The 17,903-nt window shown below is 39.5% G+C and overlaps 1 protein-coding gene across 1 annotated transcript in view; it reads right to left on the bottom strand.

Moving 5' to 3' along the window:
- Positions 1-11,941: 11,941 nt before the first annotated feature.
- The window catches only part of clasp1a (cytoplasmic linker associated protein 1a), a 341,123-nt gene continuing 335,161 nt past the window's right edge, over positions 11,942-17,903 (bottom strand). Inside the window, exon 38 of the mRNA XM_059970314.1 lies at positions 11,942-16,794. Within this exon, the coding sequence (XP_059826297.1) occupies positions 16,708-16,794 (87 nt within the window). The 3' untranslated portion in view covers positions 11,942-16,707. The remainder of the gene's footprint in view (positions 16,795-17,903) is intronic.

The raw sequence follows: 17,903 nt of genomic DNA, 5'->3' as shown, positions 1-17,903 counted from the left end.
ACCTGGCCAACACACACTCCTAACGTCAGGATCCTGTTCTTTAACTATAGCTCAGCATTTAATACCATCATTCCCACAATCATGACTGAGAATTTGCAGAACTGGGCCTCTGTACCTCCCTCTACAATTGGATCCTCAACTTCCTAACCGGACGACCACTATCTGTGTGGATTGGTGATAACATCTCCTCCTCACTGACAATGGACACTGGCGCACCTCAGGGGTGTGTGCTTAGTCCACTGTTCTACTGTCTATATACACACGACTGTGTGGCTAGGCATAGCTCAAATACCATCTATAAATTTGCTGATGATACAACTATTGTTGGTAGAATCTCAGGTGGTGATGAGACAGCGTACAGGAGTGAGATATGCCAACTAGTGGAGTGGTGCCGCAGCAACAACCTGGCACTCAATGTCAGTAAGACGAAAGAGCTGATTGTGAACTTCAGGAAGACTAAGACAAAGGAACACATACCAACCCTCAGAGGGATCAGAAGTGGAGAGAGTGAGCAGCTTCAAGTTCCTGGGTGTCAAAATCTCTCAGGATCTAACCTGGTCCCAACATACTGATGTAGTCATAAAGGTGGCAAGACAGCAGCTATACTTTATTAGGAGTTTGAAGAGATTTGGCATGTCAACAAATACACTCAAAAACTTCTATAGTTGCACTGTGGAGAGCATTCTGACAGACTGCATCACTGTCTGGTATGGAGGGGCTACTACACAGGACCAAAAGATGCTGCAGACGGTTGTAAATCTAGTCAGCTCCATCTTGGGCACTAGCCTACAAAGTACCAAGGACATTTTCAGGGAGCGGTGTCTCAGAAAGGCAGCATCCATTATTAAGGACCTCCAGCACCCAGGGCATGCCTTTTTCTCACTGTTACCAACAGGGAGGAGATACAAAAGCCTGAAGGCACACTCTTAGTGATTCAGAAACAGCTTCTTCCTCTCTGCCATCCGATTCCTAAATGGACATTGAATCTTTGGACACTGCCTCACTTTTTTAAAAAATATACAGTATTTTTGTCGTTGCACATTTTTAAAAATCTACTCAACAACATAATTGATTTACCTATTTATTTGCTATTATTATTTTTATTTTATTTACTTTTTTTTTCTCTGCTAGATTACGTATTGTATTGAACTGCTGCTGCTAAGTTAACAAATTTCACATCACATGCCGGTGATAATAAACCTGATTCTGATTCTGACCCTTTCTTTGCTGGGTGGTGAGCAGCTGAAACAAAATGCTTGATGCCATTTTTCTTCACGAACAGTTGGAACTTTTCTGACTTTGTGGTCCATTGTCACTTACAATTTGTTCTGGTAAACCTTTTCTGGCGAAGATAGTCCTTAGAGCGGAGACCATCTTTTCTGAGGTGGTTAACTTCATTGGTATATCTTCCGGCCATTTCAAATGAGCATCCACAGCAATCAGAAACATGGAGTTCATGAATGGCCAAGCAAAGTCAATATGTACTCTTTGCCATGGCGATGATGGCCACTCCCACGGGTGTAATGGTGCATTTTGGGGAACATTTTGAACTTTTTGGAATTCCAAACAGCTTTTGGCCAAGTCTTTGATCTGCTTATCTGTTCTCTTCTCAAATACCTTCTGATTAGCTTTAAACAGCTGTGACAGCCTCTGGTTAGTGCTACCATTTGGGCTGCAGTTGCCTGTTGATGCCACATTGAGAGTTTTGATTGAGTGCCAGTCTAGTCAGATTTTTCTCAACCATTCACATCCACAGAGTGCTGGCCCTCCACTTTTTAATGCATAAAGGCCTAACTGCTGTGTTTGGCCTCCATATGTCACGTTTACCTTCAGCTTGCCTTTGGGAGACACTTTTTCCACCTATGTAGGTTTCCAGCATCACTGAGTTCTCTCTAATGGTAGCTTTGAAAACTGTCTGTTGCAGTCAACCTCTGGAATCATGGACAAAGCTAACCCTGTATCTAGCTCCATTTTCAGTTTTACGCTGGACTCATCTGTTGTGATCCATATGATTTTGTGATCTGCTTCAGTTATACAATGCTGCTCTAGGCATGACAGTTCACCTTTGTCAGACTATGTTGTCTGATTCTGTTTTACATTCGGGAACTTTATGCATTTGCTCAGTTTTGTGTTTGCGACTTAAGACTGGCTGCCTTGCACACTCTCTGTGACCTGTCTGTGACACTCGCTGCAGACTCTTTCTTTGAATTAACAGTCATTTGCATCACGGGAGCATTTGCCACATTGATAACATTTTTGACTTTTTGCATTAATCAGGGACATTTTGTGCACTTCACATTCTAACCTCCATTTCTGTCGTTCTGCTGCATCCTTCAATGCCTGTTCGGATAGTCTCTTTTGAGTGCTTTGACTATGCATACCACATCCGAGCCTATCTCAGTGCACCAGAAAGTCCATCTTTGGAGTCACAGTACTGGGAAAGTTTGAGCAGTTCTGCAATGTATTCAGAAAGACTTTCATCTTTTGACTGGTTTCTTCGGTAAAATCTAAATCTCTCAGCCATTGCCAGTGGATTAAGGCTCAATTGATTTTGTAAAATTGTAAAAAAATTCATCGATGTTTTGTTGGCTTTTCAGGGGTTACTAAGTTGCGTAAGATTCTAAGTTAACAATTGTAGGGGCTTCCTTTCGCTCGTCCACGTTGTACGCGTTACAGTACAGTTCAACCCTCTCAATGTACGACTCCCAGCCGTCATTAACACCATCAAATTCATCCACTTTCCTGACTGAAGCCACCGCCATGTTATTTTCACTTTAAATTCAGCGTGTCTTTCACGGTTACTGATGCCTTCTCGTGCTGTTTAACTCTCGCTGTTTCATCCCGTAACTCTCTGTGCAGCTCGTGATATTCCCTGACATTCAGGTTCATACTCATCGGCAGTTTGTTGTGTCTGTATATATTAAATAAAACACGCATGTGAGAAATGCCTTTAACTGGTGTATTCATATTGCGGCGAGGGAACAACGCGCCTGCACTGACAACAGATCATTAGGAAGTGGGGGAGAGAGGAGGGTCACTGCCTTAAAAGAAATAGATCCATACATTTCTGACATCACGTCACATAAGGACAACCAGTTCAAAGAGGTACCTCTCTCTGAAACTGGTTACTTGATTTTGTCATTGGCAGATCTCTGTCAATGAACATCTCCTCTTCACTGGTTATCAGCACAGTTGCACCTCAAGGCTGTAAGCTTAGACCCCTGCCCCACTCCCTATACACACAACTGAGTGACACTACATAGCTCCAATGCCATCTTCAAATTCACCAATGACACTACCTCTGTTCACACAAAATGCTGGAGGAACTCAGCAGGCCAGACAGCATCTATGGAAAAGAGAGTACAGTCCATTTTCTGGGCTGAGACCCTTGATCAGTCCTGCTGAGCTCCTCCAGCATTGTGTGTGTGTTGTTTGGATTTCCAGTATCTGCTGATTTCTCATTTGTGATTACACTACTGCTATTGGACAAATCATAGGTAGTCTGGAATGAGAGATAGGACACCTAGTTAATTGGTGCCGGAGAAAAAACTGCCTATTGCTCAGTGCCAAAATTCAATAGCTGGTTGTTGACTTCAGCAAGGAGGGCAAACATACACCTGTCTGCATCGGGAGAAATTGGCACAGGATAGAGTCAACAGCTTTATATGTTTGGACCCAGTACATAGATGCAATCATACAGTACGTACGTCAGCATCTTTGCTTTCTTAGGAGGTTTGATTTGTCATCAAACACTGACAAACTTCAATGATGTACTGTAGAAAGTATCCTGACTGTTTGCAACATGGCCTGGTATAGTAATTCAAATGTGCAGGGATGTAAACAGCTGCAAATAGTGCACACTGCCCAATACGTTACGGGTACAAACTACTGATGACATCCACAGGAGGTGCAGCCTCAAGAAAGCAACATCTATCACCAAAGATCACCACCACCTGGGCCATGCCATCTCTTCACAGCTCCCATCAAAGCAAGAAGTACAGATGCCTGAAGTTCCACTCCACCAGGTTAATGAAGAGCCATTTCCTTCCAATCATCTGTTCTTAGCAAAACTTAGTTTAGCACACAATGACCACTTTCCACTAAAATGGACATCGTTTTGTTCTAAATGTGATTTCTTGTAAGAATCTTGCATAATCTATGTTTAATTTTAGTGTGAAGACTTTCTAATATGCTACATGCCAGCAATACTACTGCAAGTTGTTTTTCAATGCAATCTGTGCATAATTATGCTTGTGCATTATATAATAAACTCATCTTTGACCTACAGATAGGTTTTAAAGTACTTTTAAAAAAGAACAAGATAAAGATTCAGAAGAAGGAATTCTCCACCTTATAGATTTGACAGTTCAAAGACTATGAAGAGACTAAATCTGGGTAATAACCAATAATGAACTAACCCTCTTAAACCAGAAAGGTTCCAAATTCATAAATCTAGGCAAACTCATTATACCAGTATCAAAGAAGCAAACACTATACTGGATCTGTCATTGCAGCCAAAGGAGGAGGGCCACACCAGTCAAAATAAAGAGGCCCTAAATCCAACCTACTGCAAACTGGCAAATAATGGGAGATAAAGGTCAATGTGGGAAGGAAGCTGCAGTTCCCGGAGGTGGTGCAAACCACACTTTGACCAGATATTTTACTGTAGTCCACCGAAGTCAAGAGAATCAGCTTGGCAGAACTCTCAGTATCAGGGGAGCAAGGATGTGAGGAGGCTCACAAGAGGAAGGCCCCGAAAAACTAGCCCGTAGTCCAGGAGTGCAGGGACAAAGGATGGCAGACATGGCTATTCCCTGTGGAGATCAAATGTCGAGGGCTCCTGGCAAGGTCAGCATGGAAGTTGCTATCTGCAATGAGCCTTGACGAAAAGAGCAAGAACCGAGCAGCTCACAGGATGGGAGAGGAAGCAGAAAGACCCTCTTGCTGTATATCCAGCAGGCAAGAGGGGTTGAGCTAGAAGTCAGGAGCAACTGGGCAGTGGCTTGGCCACCACTGCTGACCTGCCAACTACAGAATGTATTGGATAAGGGTCAAAACACTCTGGGAAGGTGGGACATCACCTGACAACATCTGTGCCTGTCCAAAGGCGATGTTAACCTCAACAGGTAACTGAAGATACCAGTCTATTGTCTCAAATCCAGATTTAATTTATACATATTATACACACAATCTCTCTCTCTCACACACACAGTGTATATTTTCTAGAAAAACAGGGGTGTGCATCATGGACCTCAGGATATCAGTTGGACTGGAAAAGTACAGCCGGAGGGTAGTGAAAAGAGGCAAACTCATTAAGGCTGAAAGAATTGAGTTACCTGAAGGCCACTTAACAGATGGACAGGACAGCTACAAATAACCTGGGGAACCTGCAGGACACATGATAGGCTGCAACATCTAAGTACCTCTAAGGAATGAGAGGGGTCCTAAAAAGCCAGCTGAATGGGAAGAAAAAGATCAGAGCCATCAACACATTCACCCTACCAGTCATTGGACACCCAGCCACAATAGTGTGCTGGCCAAGGAACAAGCTGGAAGCCATTAACATCAAGACCTGGAAACTATTAACAATCCATGGAGGATTCCACCCAACGTCCAATGTCGAGCAACTGTACACCCATTGAATAAAGGAGCACTGGGAATTGTAAGCAACAAGGCCACAGCTCTGGAAGAAATGCAAAACATCCATGAGTTTGCCAGGAAGATGGCCCCTAAGGATGACTTGCTAGGAGAATACCTCAAGCAGGGTATGTGGAAATGGAAGTGGGTGAAGCAGAGCCAGAGGACCAGAGGCCATTGGAGGACAAGCCACTGCATGGGATGTACCATTGCCAGGTATCAGCGGTGGCTGACATGTGAAAGTTCTACCAGTGGCTGGAAATGGAAGGGCCGAGGGACAGCAACAGAGGCGTTACTCATAACTGCCCAAGAACAGGCACTGAGCACAAGAGCAATAGAAGCAGGGGTCTATCACACCAGATGAGACCCAAGATGCAGATTGTGCAAGGAATCCACTGATACCCTCCAGCAAGGAAAGAAGCAGGCAGGGACAGCATGCACTGAACGGCACCGCCAAGGAACATGAGAAAGCAATAGTAATAGATATGGCAATCCTGAATGCCAGTCACATCAGTAAGAAAGAATATGGGAAGCTGGAGAAATACCAGGGCACGACAAAGCAGATAGAAAGGACATGAAAGGTTAAAGCCAGAGTAATTCCGGTGGTGATAGGAGCACTTGGAGCTGGTACAGCTGGATTGTGAGAGTGGCTCCAACAAATGCCAGGAACAACATCTGAGATCTTGGTCCAGAAAAATGCACTACTAGTAACAGCAAGGATACTGCGTAAAACCTCAAGCTCCCGGGCCTCTGGTAGAGGACTGAGATAGATGGAAAAATAAACATACACACCATATATAAGTGGTGAGGAAAAATATGTATAAGCATACATATGATACACACACCATTTCCTTGCACTTGTTCAGAATTCTGAATCCGCTTTCTGAATGGACATTGAACCCACAAACACTACCTCACTACTTATTTTTATTTTTGCACTGCTTATTTTAGTTATATATATATAGACAGTTACTGTAATTTGCAGTTTGTTTGTCCCCTCTCCAGCAATGACTAGAGAGCGACAAGTGGCAAAACTATTGACAGCTCCGGAGAGTTTAATCCTGACCTCAGCAGATCCCTGTGTGTAATTCAGACATTCTGCTTGTGACTGCATGGGTTTCTTTCAACATCCCAGAGAAGTATGGGTTGGTAGGATTACTGTAATTTGCCTCTCATAGGAAGGTAAACAATAGAATCTGACTGGAGATATCATGAGAATGAAAAAACACAATAAATCAGACAATGTAACATGAATGTAAATGGGTAGTTGATGGTCAGCATGGACTCTGGACCTTACTACACCTCTTGACTCTGAAATCTACTCTCTGACTTTGCCAAAGCTCTCAATTACAAATTGCATTATTTAATTAAAGTTATTTAATCAAAGTCCTGGTTCAAATGGGCAAAACCAAACTCTCAATGGGCAGTTTAGAGGAAAACAGGGCACAGGCAGCAAGAGAAGCAAAATACTTGAAATATCCCTGAATGTACAAAATGATAGACTCTCTTCTTAGACATGATCTTTTTATTGAGGATGACTTACCATTACTCTGAGCTTTCAAGGATGGCACCAGCATACGTTGGCGACACTCTGTGGGGCTGCTGACTCTACGATTTGGAAGTGGCTGATGAAGCCTATGTGGGAGTTACAATTGGTACAATTTGTACAGATGGTACAGAAAGGTTGTGAAGTAGCCCACTCCTCATAGAGCATTTGTGTGCTTCCGCTGCAAAAACTTGACTCTGAGTGGTTATGGTCAAGGACTCCATAAGACATAGGAGCAGAATTAGGCCATTCATCTCATTGTGCCTGCTCCCCATTCCATTGTGGCTGATCTATTATCCCTCTGAACCCCATTCTCCTGCCTTTTCTCCTTCACCTTTGGCACACTGACTAATCAAGAATCTATCAACCTCCACTTTAAATATACCCAATGACTTGCCCTCCACAGCTAGCTGTGGCAATGAATTCCAGTTTTACTACCCTCTGGCTAAATAAATTCCCTCTCACCTCTGTTCTAAATAGATGTCCTTCTATTCTGAGTTTATGCCTTCTGGTCCAAGACTCTCCCACTACAGAAAACATCCCCTTCCACATCCATTCTATTTAGGTATTTCAATATTGAATGAGATACGTCTATTCTTCTAAACTCTAGCAAGTACAGGCCCACAGTCATCAAATGCTCCTCATACACTAATCTTTTCACTCCCAGAATCATTCTCGTGAACTTTGTCTGGACCCTCTCCAATGTCAGCACATCTTCTCTTAGAAAAGGGGTCCAAAACTACTCACAATATTCCAAGTGTGGTGTGACCAGTGTTTTATAAAGCCTAAACATTACATCCTTGCTTTTATATTTTAGTCCTCCTGAAATAAATGTGAACATTCCATTTGCTTTCCTTACCATTGACTCAACCTGCAAGTTAGCCTTTAGGGAATCTGCAAGAGGACTCCAAAGTCCCTTTGCATCTCTGATTTTTGAAATCTCTCTCCGTTTAGAAAAGCCTACACTTTTATTCCTTTTAACAAAGTACACAGCCATACACTTCCTGATGCTATATACTATCTGCCACTTCGCCCATTCTCCCAATTTGTCTGCTGTCCTTCTACAGACTCCCTGCTACCTAAAAATGATCTGCCCTTCTACCCATCTTCCTATTATCTGCAAACTTAGCCACACCACCATCAATTCCATCATCCGAATCAGTGATATATAAGGCGAAAAGAAGAGGTCTCAACACCGACCCCTGTGGAACACTACTAGTCACTGGCAGTCAACCAAAAAAGACCCCCTTTATTCTCAGTCATTGGCTAACTGGCAGGAGGCAATCTTCCATCTATTTCACAAGCCCTTCCACTGCAACTGAGCAGGCAATGTAGCCTTCAGGGCAGTCCATCTTTGTCTGTTCCCATAACTATACCTACATTTCCTTTTCCCCCAAATTGAATATTGTACATAAATCTTTGGAATCCTCCACACAACGGCGTACGCGCTCCTGCTCTTGGAGCTTGCCAGCGGAACGTTTTTCCAACATTCCCCAGGCGCCACTTGGAAGATCGCACCTTCGGGGAGCAGCCCTGTGGACAACTGATTCCAGGCCGGTGTTACAGGAGAGGGAACATCAGGGTTTCACTATGGCGGATATACAGACGGAGGTCGCTGCAGCCCAGTGATCACACTCTCTCTCTCTCTCCCCCCATGATGGGGATAGTTTGCTGTCAATTCTTGGAATAAAGTGATGCGTTAGACTGTAATATCATAACAGCGACTGTTAAGTTTCACTGTGAAATGGGTGACATCTCTCTGGAGAGACAGAGAGGAGAGAAGGACTGGGAGGGGAGGGAGATGGACAGAGAATGTGTCATGTCAAACTGTCAGGTAAATAGCTTTGATTGAATGGCCTCTCTTTGGGTGCTTTGCTTTGCTAGTGGGGGAGGGGAAGGTTGCTGCTGCTTGCGCATGGGACTGGGGAGAGGGGTTTTGTGGTTCTAACACTTCTGTCATTCATTCTTCTGGGGTTCTGTTTTTTGTGGCTATCTGTGAAGATTTAAGTATTTCAGGTTGTATACTGTATACATTCTCTGTTGAACAGAACCATTTGAACAAGGAGCTTTCTGAATCACTGAAATACATTCAAGGCTAGGCAAGACTTTGGTGTCCTTTGTGGAGGTGAGAATTATGAGGAACAAGTGAGAAACCATAGCTACAATAAAGATGAGGCATGACATTTGTGGAGGCTATGTAGCATCCATGCTAAGACCACCTGACTAAAAAAGTTACTTCCCCAAGCAACAAGGCTGATCAACACTGCCATGCATCCCCTCCACCACTACTTTATTTCCTGTCAGTCACCTTATATGCAGCCTAGTGTCACTTTAGGAACATACAATGTATATAATCAATCTTAATTATATTCCAAAGATTCAAAGGTTCATTTTATTATCAAAGTATGTACACTAAATACAACTCTGCAATTCCACTTCTCCAGATAGCCATGAAATTCAGAAAAATCATGAAAGTCATTGAAAAAGACATCATCTCCTCCGCTGCACAAAAAAGTAACAGAAACAAAACTCACAAACCCCAAACCCCACTAACCCTTCCCTCACACAAAACTAAGAAAGCACCCACCCAGACATGATAGCTAAAACCCCCTCCCATGCAAAAAAAGTGACATAATCAAACTACCCCTCTCACACACAAAAATCTAAGATTGCTCACACGGAAAAACACTAACAAGTACATCAGATCTCAAATCCCCAACCCCTCCTTCATCTGAAGAATGTAACATATTACCCACCTGCCAATCGACAAGAAAAAACACAGAAAAACTCAAGGAGAGGTCTAACTCAAACTCAGTCCCTTCACAGGGAGTGACTGCCCCGTGGTCTTATCTGACCACCCTTGGCCTCTTGAACTCCAATCTAACCCATGAAGAGTGACCACCAATCCAAAACAGCCCCTCCCCCTCTGGACCGATTCAAAGTCAGACAGACAGACATACTTTATTCATCCCAAGGGAAATTGGGTTTCGTTACAGTTGCACCAAGAATAGTGTAGAGATATAGCAATATAAAACCATAAATAATTAAATAATAATAAGTAAACTATGCCAAGTGGAAATTAGTCCAGGGCCAGCCCATTAGCTTAGGGTGTCTGACACTCCAAGGGAGGAGTTGTAAAGTTTGATGGCCACATCGAAAGGACTTCCTAAGTCCATTTATTATCAAAGAATGTATAAATTATAAACTTTGATATTTGTACAGGCAGTCACAAAAGCAAGAAACCTGAAGAAACAAATAAAAAAAATAAAATATATAGTTCTTTATTTTTTTTGTGGCACATTGGATCCAGATTAACAATTGATTTATTGATCTTTATATTTGAGAACAGGAAATGACACAAGAACAATGTTAAATGGCAGTGCTGGATCAGATGGTCAAGCAGCCTAACGCCTGCTTCTATTTCTTAGGTTCTGTTGAACCACACTGACTGCTTGCAGCTGTGATGAATTAATAAACAGAACAACCACAATACCAGTTTGTACAAGCAAGAATGAGATCTATGCAATTTTAAAGGTTCTTCTCAAATATACTGGCAAAAGAACGCCACTTGGGTAGGTGTATAAATAGTCAGTATTTATAATTTATCTGAAATACTAGAATGACTGGTAATAAAAAATACTTTAAATTTTAATTAAGGAGAAAAATAATTCAAAGAATTTAACCTTACTCTATGCAACACCCTCTCACTTTTATACTTTAGTGGCAGTTTAGATTAACATTTTCAAGGTCCAGGGGGTGTTTGGGACCAGTAGTATCTGAATCAGGTAATTACCTTTCTTCAGTAAGTTATCAGTACACACAAGACGCAACACATAAATGTAATTTTATCTCACTAGAGCAAATGAACTGATAGAATGAGAATGGGAATATAAGAATGTGTTTCAAGGCGCATCAAGAATGGACAGTTTTATTCAGTTAAAACACACACAAAATATTTATTATTCCTGATGTATTATCAAGATTTCAGGCTGTCTAGAGGTCACTGAACTGAAATGACAAATCTGTCTTATTCCAAAGTATATATCTTAGGCTCACCTTCATTCAGTCAGTGAATATGTACCATCCCTTTTTGTCCTTGATCTGAAGACGAGTGTGAAATAATAAAAACAGACCAAAGCCGAGTAAGCCGTTAACAACAACAGTGGTTTCATAGTCACTTTTCATAGAAACTAGCTTCTTCCCTCACTCCCACCCCCACTCACCTTATGCATGTTAAGTCATGATTCTTTTAAAAAAGGTTAATCTCTAAAAATGTCATTGTAGGATATGAACTCCTGCTTTCAAATCAGTACTCCAAGCTTCTGGATGCTGGTTCGGTAACTGAAGACATTCATGATTAAAATACTATTTACTCCTCACAAGCAAAGATATCTTATGTGATGTGAGCTTTAGGATTAAAATGATAGGATGTTCTATAACTGTAACAAATTCAGGTACTTCAACCTCTTTTTGACAAAGCAATGTTCTGATTTAATGACTATCACCAGTTAAAAAGATTAGAAGAATCAGCAGCAGCAATTTATTTGAAAGAAAGCAAATCGTTTATGCAAAAGAACTGACATTCTATAGCAAAATAATTCTCTGAGACTATTCCCTACAATAGTTGAGGTATTCACAAAGAAGCCAGGTTCTTCAAAATCTCCTTTTAATCTTTATTCCCTCTACAACTATGTGAATGAAATGGAAGTTTCAAGGTGCATTTTTCCAAGCACAAATAAAAAGGCTTAACAGATGTCAAAGTCTTCATGTTGGGTTTTATTCTACAGCAAACTTAATTTTTGTTGGGCTTTTCTTCAAAGCAAATTCTATCAACAGGTGAAAGTTAACAAAACCCATGTAGTTATCTGTACAGTTGCGGTAATACACACTGATGAAACAAATAATATATAAATACCAATGTGGATATTACATGACAAAGCAAAATAGGTACATGCACAATGAATACTCTGCTAGGAACCATTCTGATGCACTTCTGATGTTTTTGTTTTTAACTTAGCAAAGTTCTGGTATCTATAAAATTTGTCTTCCTCCCTCGTTAAATGGTCAGCTCGATTATACGTTAAGGGAAGGGCATTCATTTGACAGTAATGTATGTTACTTATCTAGTCTCTGTAAGCTGTTAGTATGCTATCATAAAACAGATTACCAAAAAATCCTTGACATCAGTTGCGTTTCTGCAGTTAGTTTGAATCCCAGGCAAGCACACATAGTGTACCTTTAAAAAAAGCCACATGCCTCAAAAACAGAACACTATCATTGGACTAAACAAGTAAAAAACATTAGGATTGTATAACTTTGGTCATCCATGCCTAGACCATTCGTGCAGCCGAAGGATGGATGGATGAACTGCAAAGGCGACACTGCTGCAACATGCAGACTGACTACTGAAGAGTGACATTTCAGCCAGTTCCAGCAAGAAAGAGACCTCTTTGTTCATAATTCAAATGTGGCAGATTAGATTGTACTAAATCAGGAAACCAACTATTCTTAAAAATTAGTTGGGCTTTTTCCTTTACATCCAATAGTTCAAGAAATTACAACAGCAGCAATCATTTTTGTCTTTTTACAGAGAAGTACAAATAAAACAAAGAAACCACACACCCAACCTTTCACCTGCCTATAGCACAAACTGAAGGAATAAAAGAAGGCCCATTATTGTCAGTCAATGGCAGCCAAAATGAATCAAGGAGATTGGGAAGGAAGGAAATGAGAAGACCATAGCATGCACCAACCAAATATCTTTTAAGCCTACATTTAATTTTAGGTTACGCATTAACCTTCAATCACAGTATGTACAGTTTAGAATGGCATCATGAAATTACACTGATATCTAAATATGAACCTGATTTTTGTAATTTTATTTTTATGATACTATATATGTCGGGTATTGAAAATGGTTGCCATTCCAAGTTACAATTCACAAAACTACGGGCTATAAATGGTATGTCATTTCCAAACCAGGGTTTGCCCACATTGGGTATTGCTCGTAGACAAATTTTACCTTAAAAAGAAATCGCATTTTAAAAGCATAATTTATTAACTGTGCAGTTGTCTACACTTTAGATTAAAAAAAATACTAATGCATCAAAATTACTTCAAATTTTCTTCACTAATTTGTCCCAGCAATGTAGGCATGTTCCCCCCCACAACAAAAAAAAAATTACCTGAACATAATGTATTCAGCGTAACATGCCAATGCTTACTACATTGTTCACTTTGTGTACTTACTTTACTATTAAATGAAGGTAATTTCTAAAAAGGAAATGCATTGTAAATATGCATTTCAAAACTCCAATGCAAATGCAAATATGAAACTCCAATATTTGAAAATGAAACTTGTAATGGTGGAACATGCTTTTCCTGCTATACATTTAGCGTAGACCTTGTAAATGTCTTCTTGAATCTGATTCAATGTTATCTAAAGGTTAAAAAAAGATCCTACACCAATTTTAGTGTTTTTATAAAATAAATTTGAGAATATGAAGTAATTTTCAAATTACAAAAAGTTTGATTTTTTGGGTTTTTTGATTGCAAATGCAGCTAGAACTAAAAACATTGGTATTATTTCATTCTTGTAATAGAAATAAAATACATTACTAAAATGAAAAGGATCATGATGAGAACTTATAGAAAAATACCATATTGTTTGCTAATAATGTCATTTCCTCAAAGGACAAACGAATTAATTTATACTTACATGACTTTGGTCAAAAATAAAATAAAATAAAAACTAAGTTTATATAGTTGAATTTCTGCTGTTGCACTTTCCTCAGCTGCACCACTAATACTTTTGCCATGTTAAAACTACAAAGGCAACTGAAGATATCTGAATCGTTCCAGTCATCATGACTTATGAAACCAAAATTATTCTCTATGTACAACAGTGTAAAATATATAAAGGAAAATCACATGGACAACTATCCCATTGAAAAGAATTGATTCCTTTCTTTGAGTGCCCTACAAAAGCTCTCCCAGGAGACCAAATTTAGTTCCTTTGCCTGCATAAAGCATCAAGAGTTAATGAGATCTCTTAAAATCTTCTCAAACTTGGGGAGAGAAATACTATAGTGCTACAAAAGTTGAAGTTCCTTTTTGGGATAGAATGGGACTGAAATTTCAACTCAAACACAAATCAACAAGAAACAAATAAAAAATCAGAAGATGATTTAAATATGCAATCCTATTTTTGTTCATCATTAAGTACAACAACCATACCAATGCAACTGGAAGAAAGATCCGCACTAAAACACCAGACTTATCTAAGATTTAGGGATACCAGGAATCATGGAGGATAATGCTGACTACTATACTAAGGGAACAAGTCTACAACTGAGATTGAGAGACTCATGAACTTTGAAGCCAATGCTGCCAAGTTCCATTAATACCTTGGTAGCAAGTTCAAGATGGAAGCATTTTGGTCATTGTTCTTCATGAGATTCTCTGATTATATTTACATATATTTCACAAGGTGAACAGTTTTATGTTGGTCCATCCCAAATGGTAGTAATGTTAAGCCACCATGGATTAAAAAAATAGTTGGGGTCAGGAGTGCCAAGAATTTATTCACAAAGCATACAGAAGAGCTGCAAAATTTTCGGAAGTACTTAATCAGCTTAAGAAAGGACAATGATATAAGAAGTAATTCAGGGAAACCAAAGCATCACTATTAAAGCTCTAAGTCTTAGAAGTTTACTTAGTCAGTGATAACCTGATAAACAGGCTCCCCAAGGAAGGTGGCATTTTGGTTGCCCAATTCCTCTCAATGCTTTCTGCTCTTTTGGAGCACTGATAGGACTGCCCTAATGGAAAATTTTGCTCAACTTTGACTAATTCTGTTGCTCTATTTTGGCGGAGAATTTCTTGGGCAATTCAGCCTGATACACGAGTCTATTCTTGATTCTTACTTGAAATATGTCAGAAATCAGTTATTGTTAATATTACAAAGGGAAGGAAAACACAAAATAAAACTGAACAGTTGGAAAGATCAGGTTCATTCAACAGATTCAGAGTCACAGGCAGTGCCAGGGAATAAAGCGATTTGTGATTTGTTTCATGCTGACAGCCATAAAAAAGCATTAAGTTGGAAAAATAATAGAAAAATCACAAACAAGCTTTGAGATGGTAAAATTAAAACTAAAGATAGTCACCAAAGGATGTGTAATGGGAATATCACTGTTACTCAAGTGTTTCAAGTGATGTACTCTTAGCGTACAGCTTATAGTACATATTCATAATATGTGCAGGAAAAGATAACTGCTGACCACTGATTTATACAGTTATATAGATCCTATCCAATAGTTCCTGCCATTGCACGTTATAAGATCATGTGACAAAATGATTCTAGGTAGTCAAAACTTAACTGCAAGGTTTCTCCTTCCTTTTCACATGAATACATTCACAGGAAATAGTAACATAGACCCGCTAAATTACACATTAGATTTCAGTTCTAATTTAAAAATAGAATTATGTTCATTTGCAACTCGCATCAAAAAAATTGAATAAAGTTGAAATCAGTCAATTTTTCCATGATCCAATGACAGTAGATTCTCAGAGGAAACTTAAGCTATGATTATCATTCTCAGCTGATCTTCACCCTGGCGGCAATATTTGCTCAGTTCATGCTAAAGGAGGACACGGACACTTACTCTAATGATAGGACAAAAAGTCTGGCAAAGATATACAACACACCATCTCCTGCACTTCCAACTTCAAGACAAGTAATATTTAGGGTATTTGGAAAAGAAAATCAGAAAATAAAAACAAGAGTTAAAAACAAAAATGAGAAAGCACAAAGGAAAGAAATAACACAGGTGTATAATACAATAACTTCGGAATCTTCCACCAAAAGGCAGTCCTACAGATGCCCAAAAAGCATGATTATGCCTCTTTAGTGTTGCCATGCAAATAAGTTTCCATTTGGCATATAACACAGGTTTCCTCAAACAATGTAAAAATCAAAAATTGATTTCTGGCAGAACTTGCAACAAAAGAAGTCTTTCATCTTCTGCAGTAGTGGAAGTCCAGTCCAGTGAGACAGCATTTCTCTTAGCATTCAACTTGACAGGTTTAAACAATTAACTAAGATATAGTCATGGCAATGACATTACTTTAGAAATTCAAGAAACAGCAATTCACTAATATATAATACTTAAAATAATATCTGTCACCAACACTCAGAGAAGTGTGTATATTACATACTTCACATTTAAAGATGACAAAAGGTTAACCTAGAATCAGTGCTGTGTCACTTGACATCATCACTGGACTGTCCAAAGACACTACAGGCCTTCTTCTATTCATTAGGTCACATGTTAAACAGGCATCACGTAATATTAAGTAACAGCTGTAAGTTTAAAGCTAAGCAACTGCATATATTTACTTAGGAACAAACACTGATGTGCAGCAAATTTTCACTCCAAGGGCACATGGATTTCAAAATTTGAGCAGAAAGGTCTCTGAAGAGGCTCGCCTTCATCTGTCTAAAGAAACGTGACTGCTATCCGTTAGCTGTGACTTGATACATCTGACGATGAGCTACTGTTGCTATTCGTCGTCTGGGCCCTTTTTATATACAAATTCAATAACTTCATCTGCAAAAGATACAGAGACAGATATCAGCTATTAAATCGACAATACATGTAAATATTTAGTTTGAAGAAGGAAGAATTTATTCTTTTGAAGTTCACATTTTTTAAAAGGTTAAAAGAGATACAGAGATTTACAAATGTCTTAATCCCAAGTTAAATATCAAGAGACAATTTCTGAACTTTTTTTAAAAATGGTAGTTAGATTGCATCTGTTCACCTTTATTGCAAGGTAAAACTTAAGTTATTTCCAGTATTTCCACTCTTGTTGTTAAGAGTTGAATTTGGAAAGTTTACTGCTGTCAACTCGTCCCTCCATTGCACTGCTGTTGCAAGTTTCAACAACAGACTAAACACAAAAAACACAATAATGCAACAAATATAGGCTTATAATCATCAATAATAAAGACAGTTGTAAAATCCTAAACATTTTCCAGTCAGAAGCAACTGTGCTTTTAATGATGCTAAAAGTGCTAATTACTTAACAGACTCATGGACCCAAAAAAACAAGACTCACTCATTTTCAAAGTTTAGAAACAAGTCTGATGAAAGGTTTTTGGCCTGAAATATAACCGTTCTTTTTCACTCAGATGTAGCTTGACCTACTGCATTTTACCTCAAGTTTTTGCTTTTATTTCCAATTTCTAGTCTTTTTTATTTTCATTTGGGGAAGAAATGACAATTAAAGAATATCCACTGTCACACTGCAGGCTTGTACTATATGTGCTATGGAAAATGAATCAGCATCTATGTACCCATTCTTTCTGACCTGCATGTTGCAATTACTGGCCCTTTATTTAGATGCTCCCATCTCCAGCCCCATCCACTCAGTCCACACGCTCTTCCTGCTGGTTCTCCTCTCCCAATGTTTCCATCTATCCTCCTCAACTTCCTCCTTTGATTCCATACTCCTTCTACTGCTATCAGATGTTATCAGTCCACTGTCACCTCCCCTATCAATTCCCACTCGTTCCTCCTCCATCTGCCTATCAACCCTCCTCACTAAGGTCCACCTGTCACTTGCTCTTCCCTTCACCTTTTTATACTAACCATCACTTGGCTAAACTTCAGTCCAGATGAAGTCTTGACCGTACCTCCATCCACAGATGTTGTCT

Source organism: Hypanus sabinus, chromosome 5, assembly GCF_030144855.1.
Source record: "Hypanus sabinus isolate sHypSab1 chromosome 5, sHypSab1.hap1, whole genome shotgun sequence".
Lineage (NCBI taxonomy): Eukaryota > Metazoa > Chordata > Chondrichthyes > Myliobatiformes > Dasyatidae > Hypanus > Hypanus sabinus.
The sequence above is the reverse complement of the archived record's forward strand: the minus strand, read 5'-3'. Positions and strand labels throughout refer to the sequence as shown.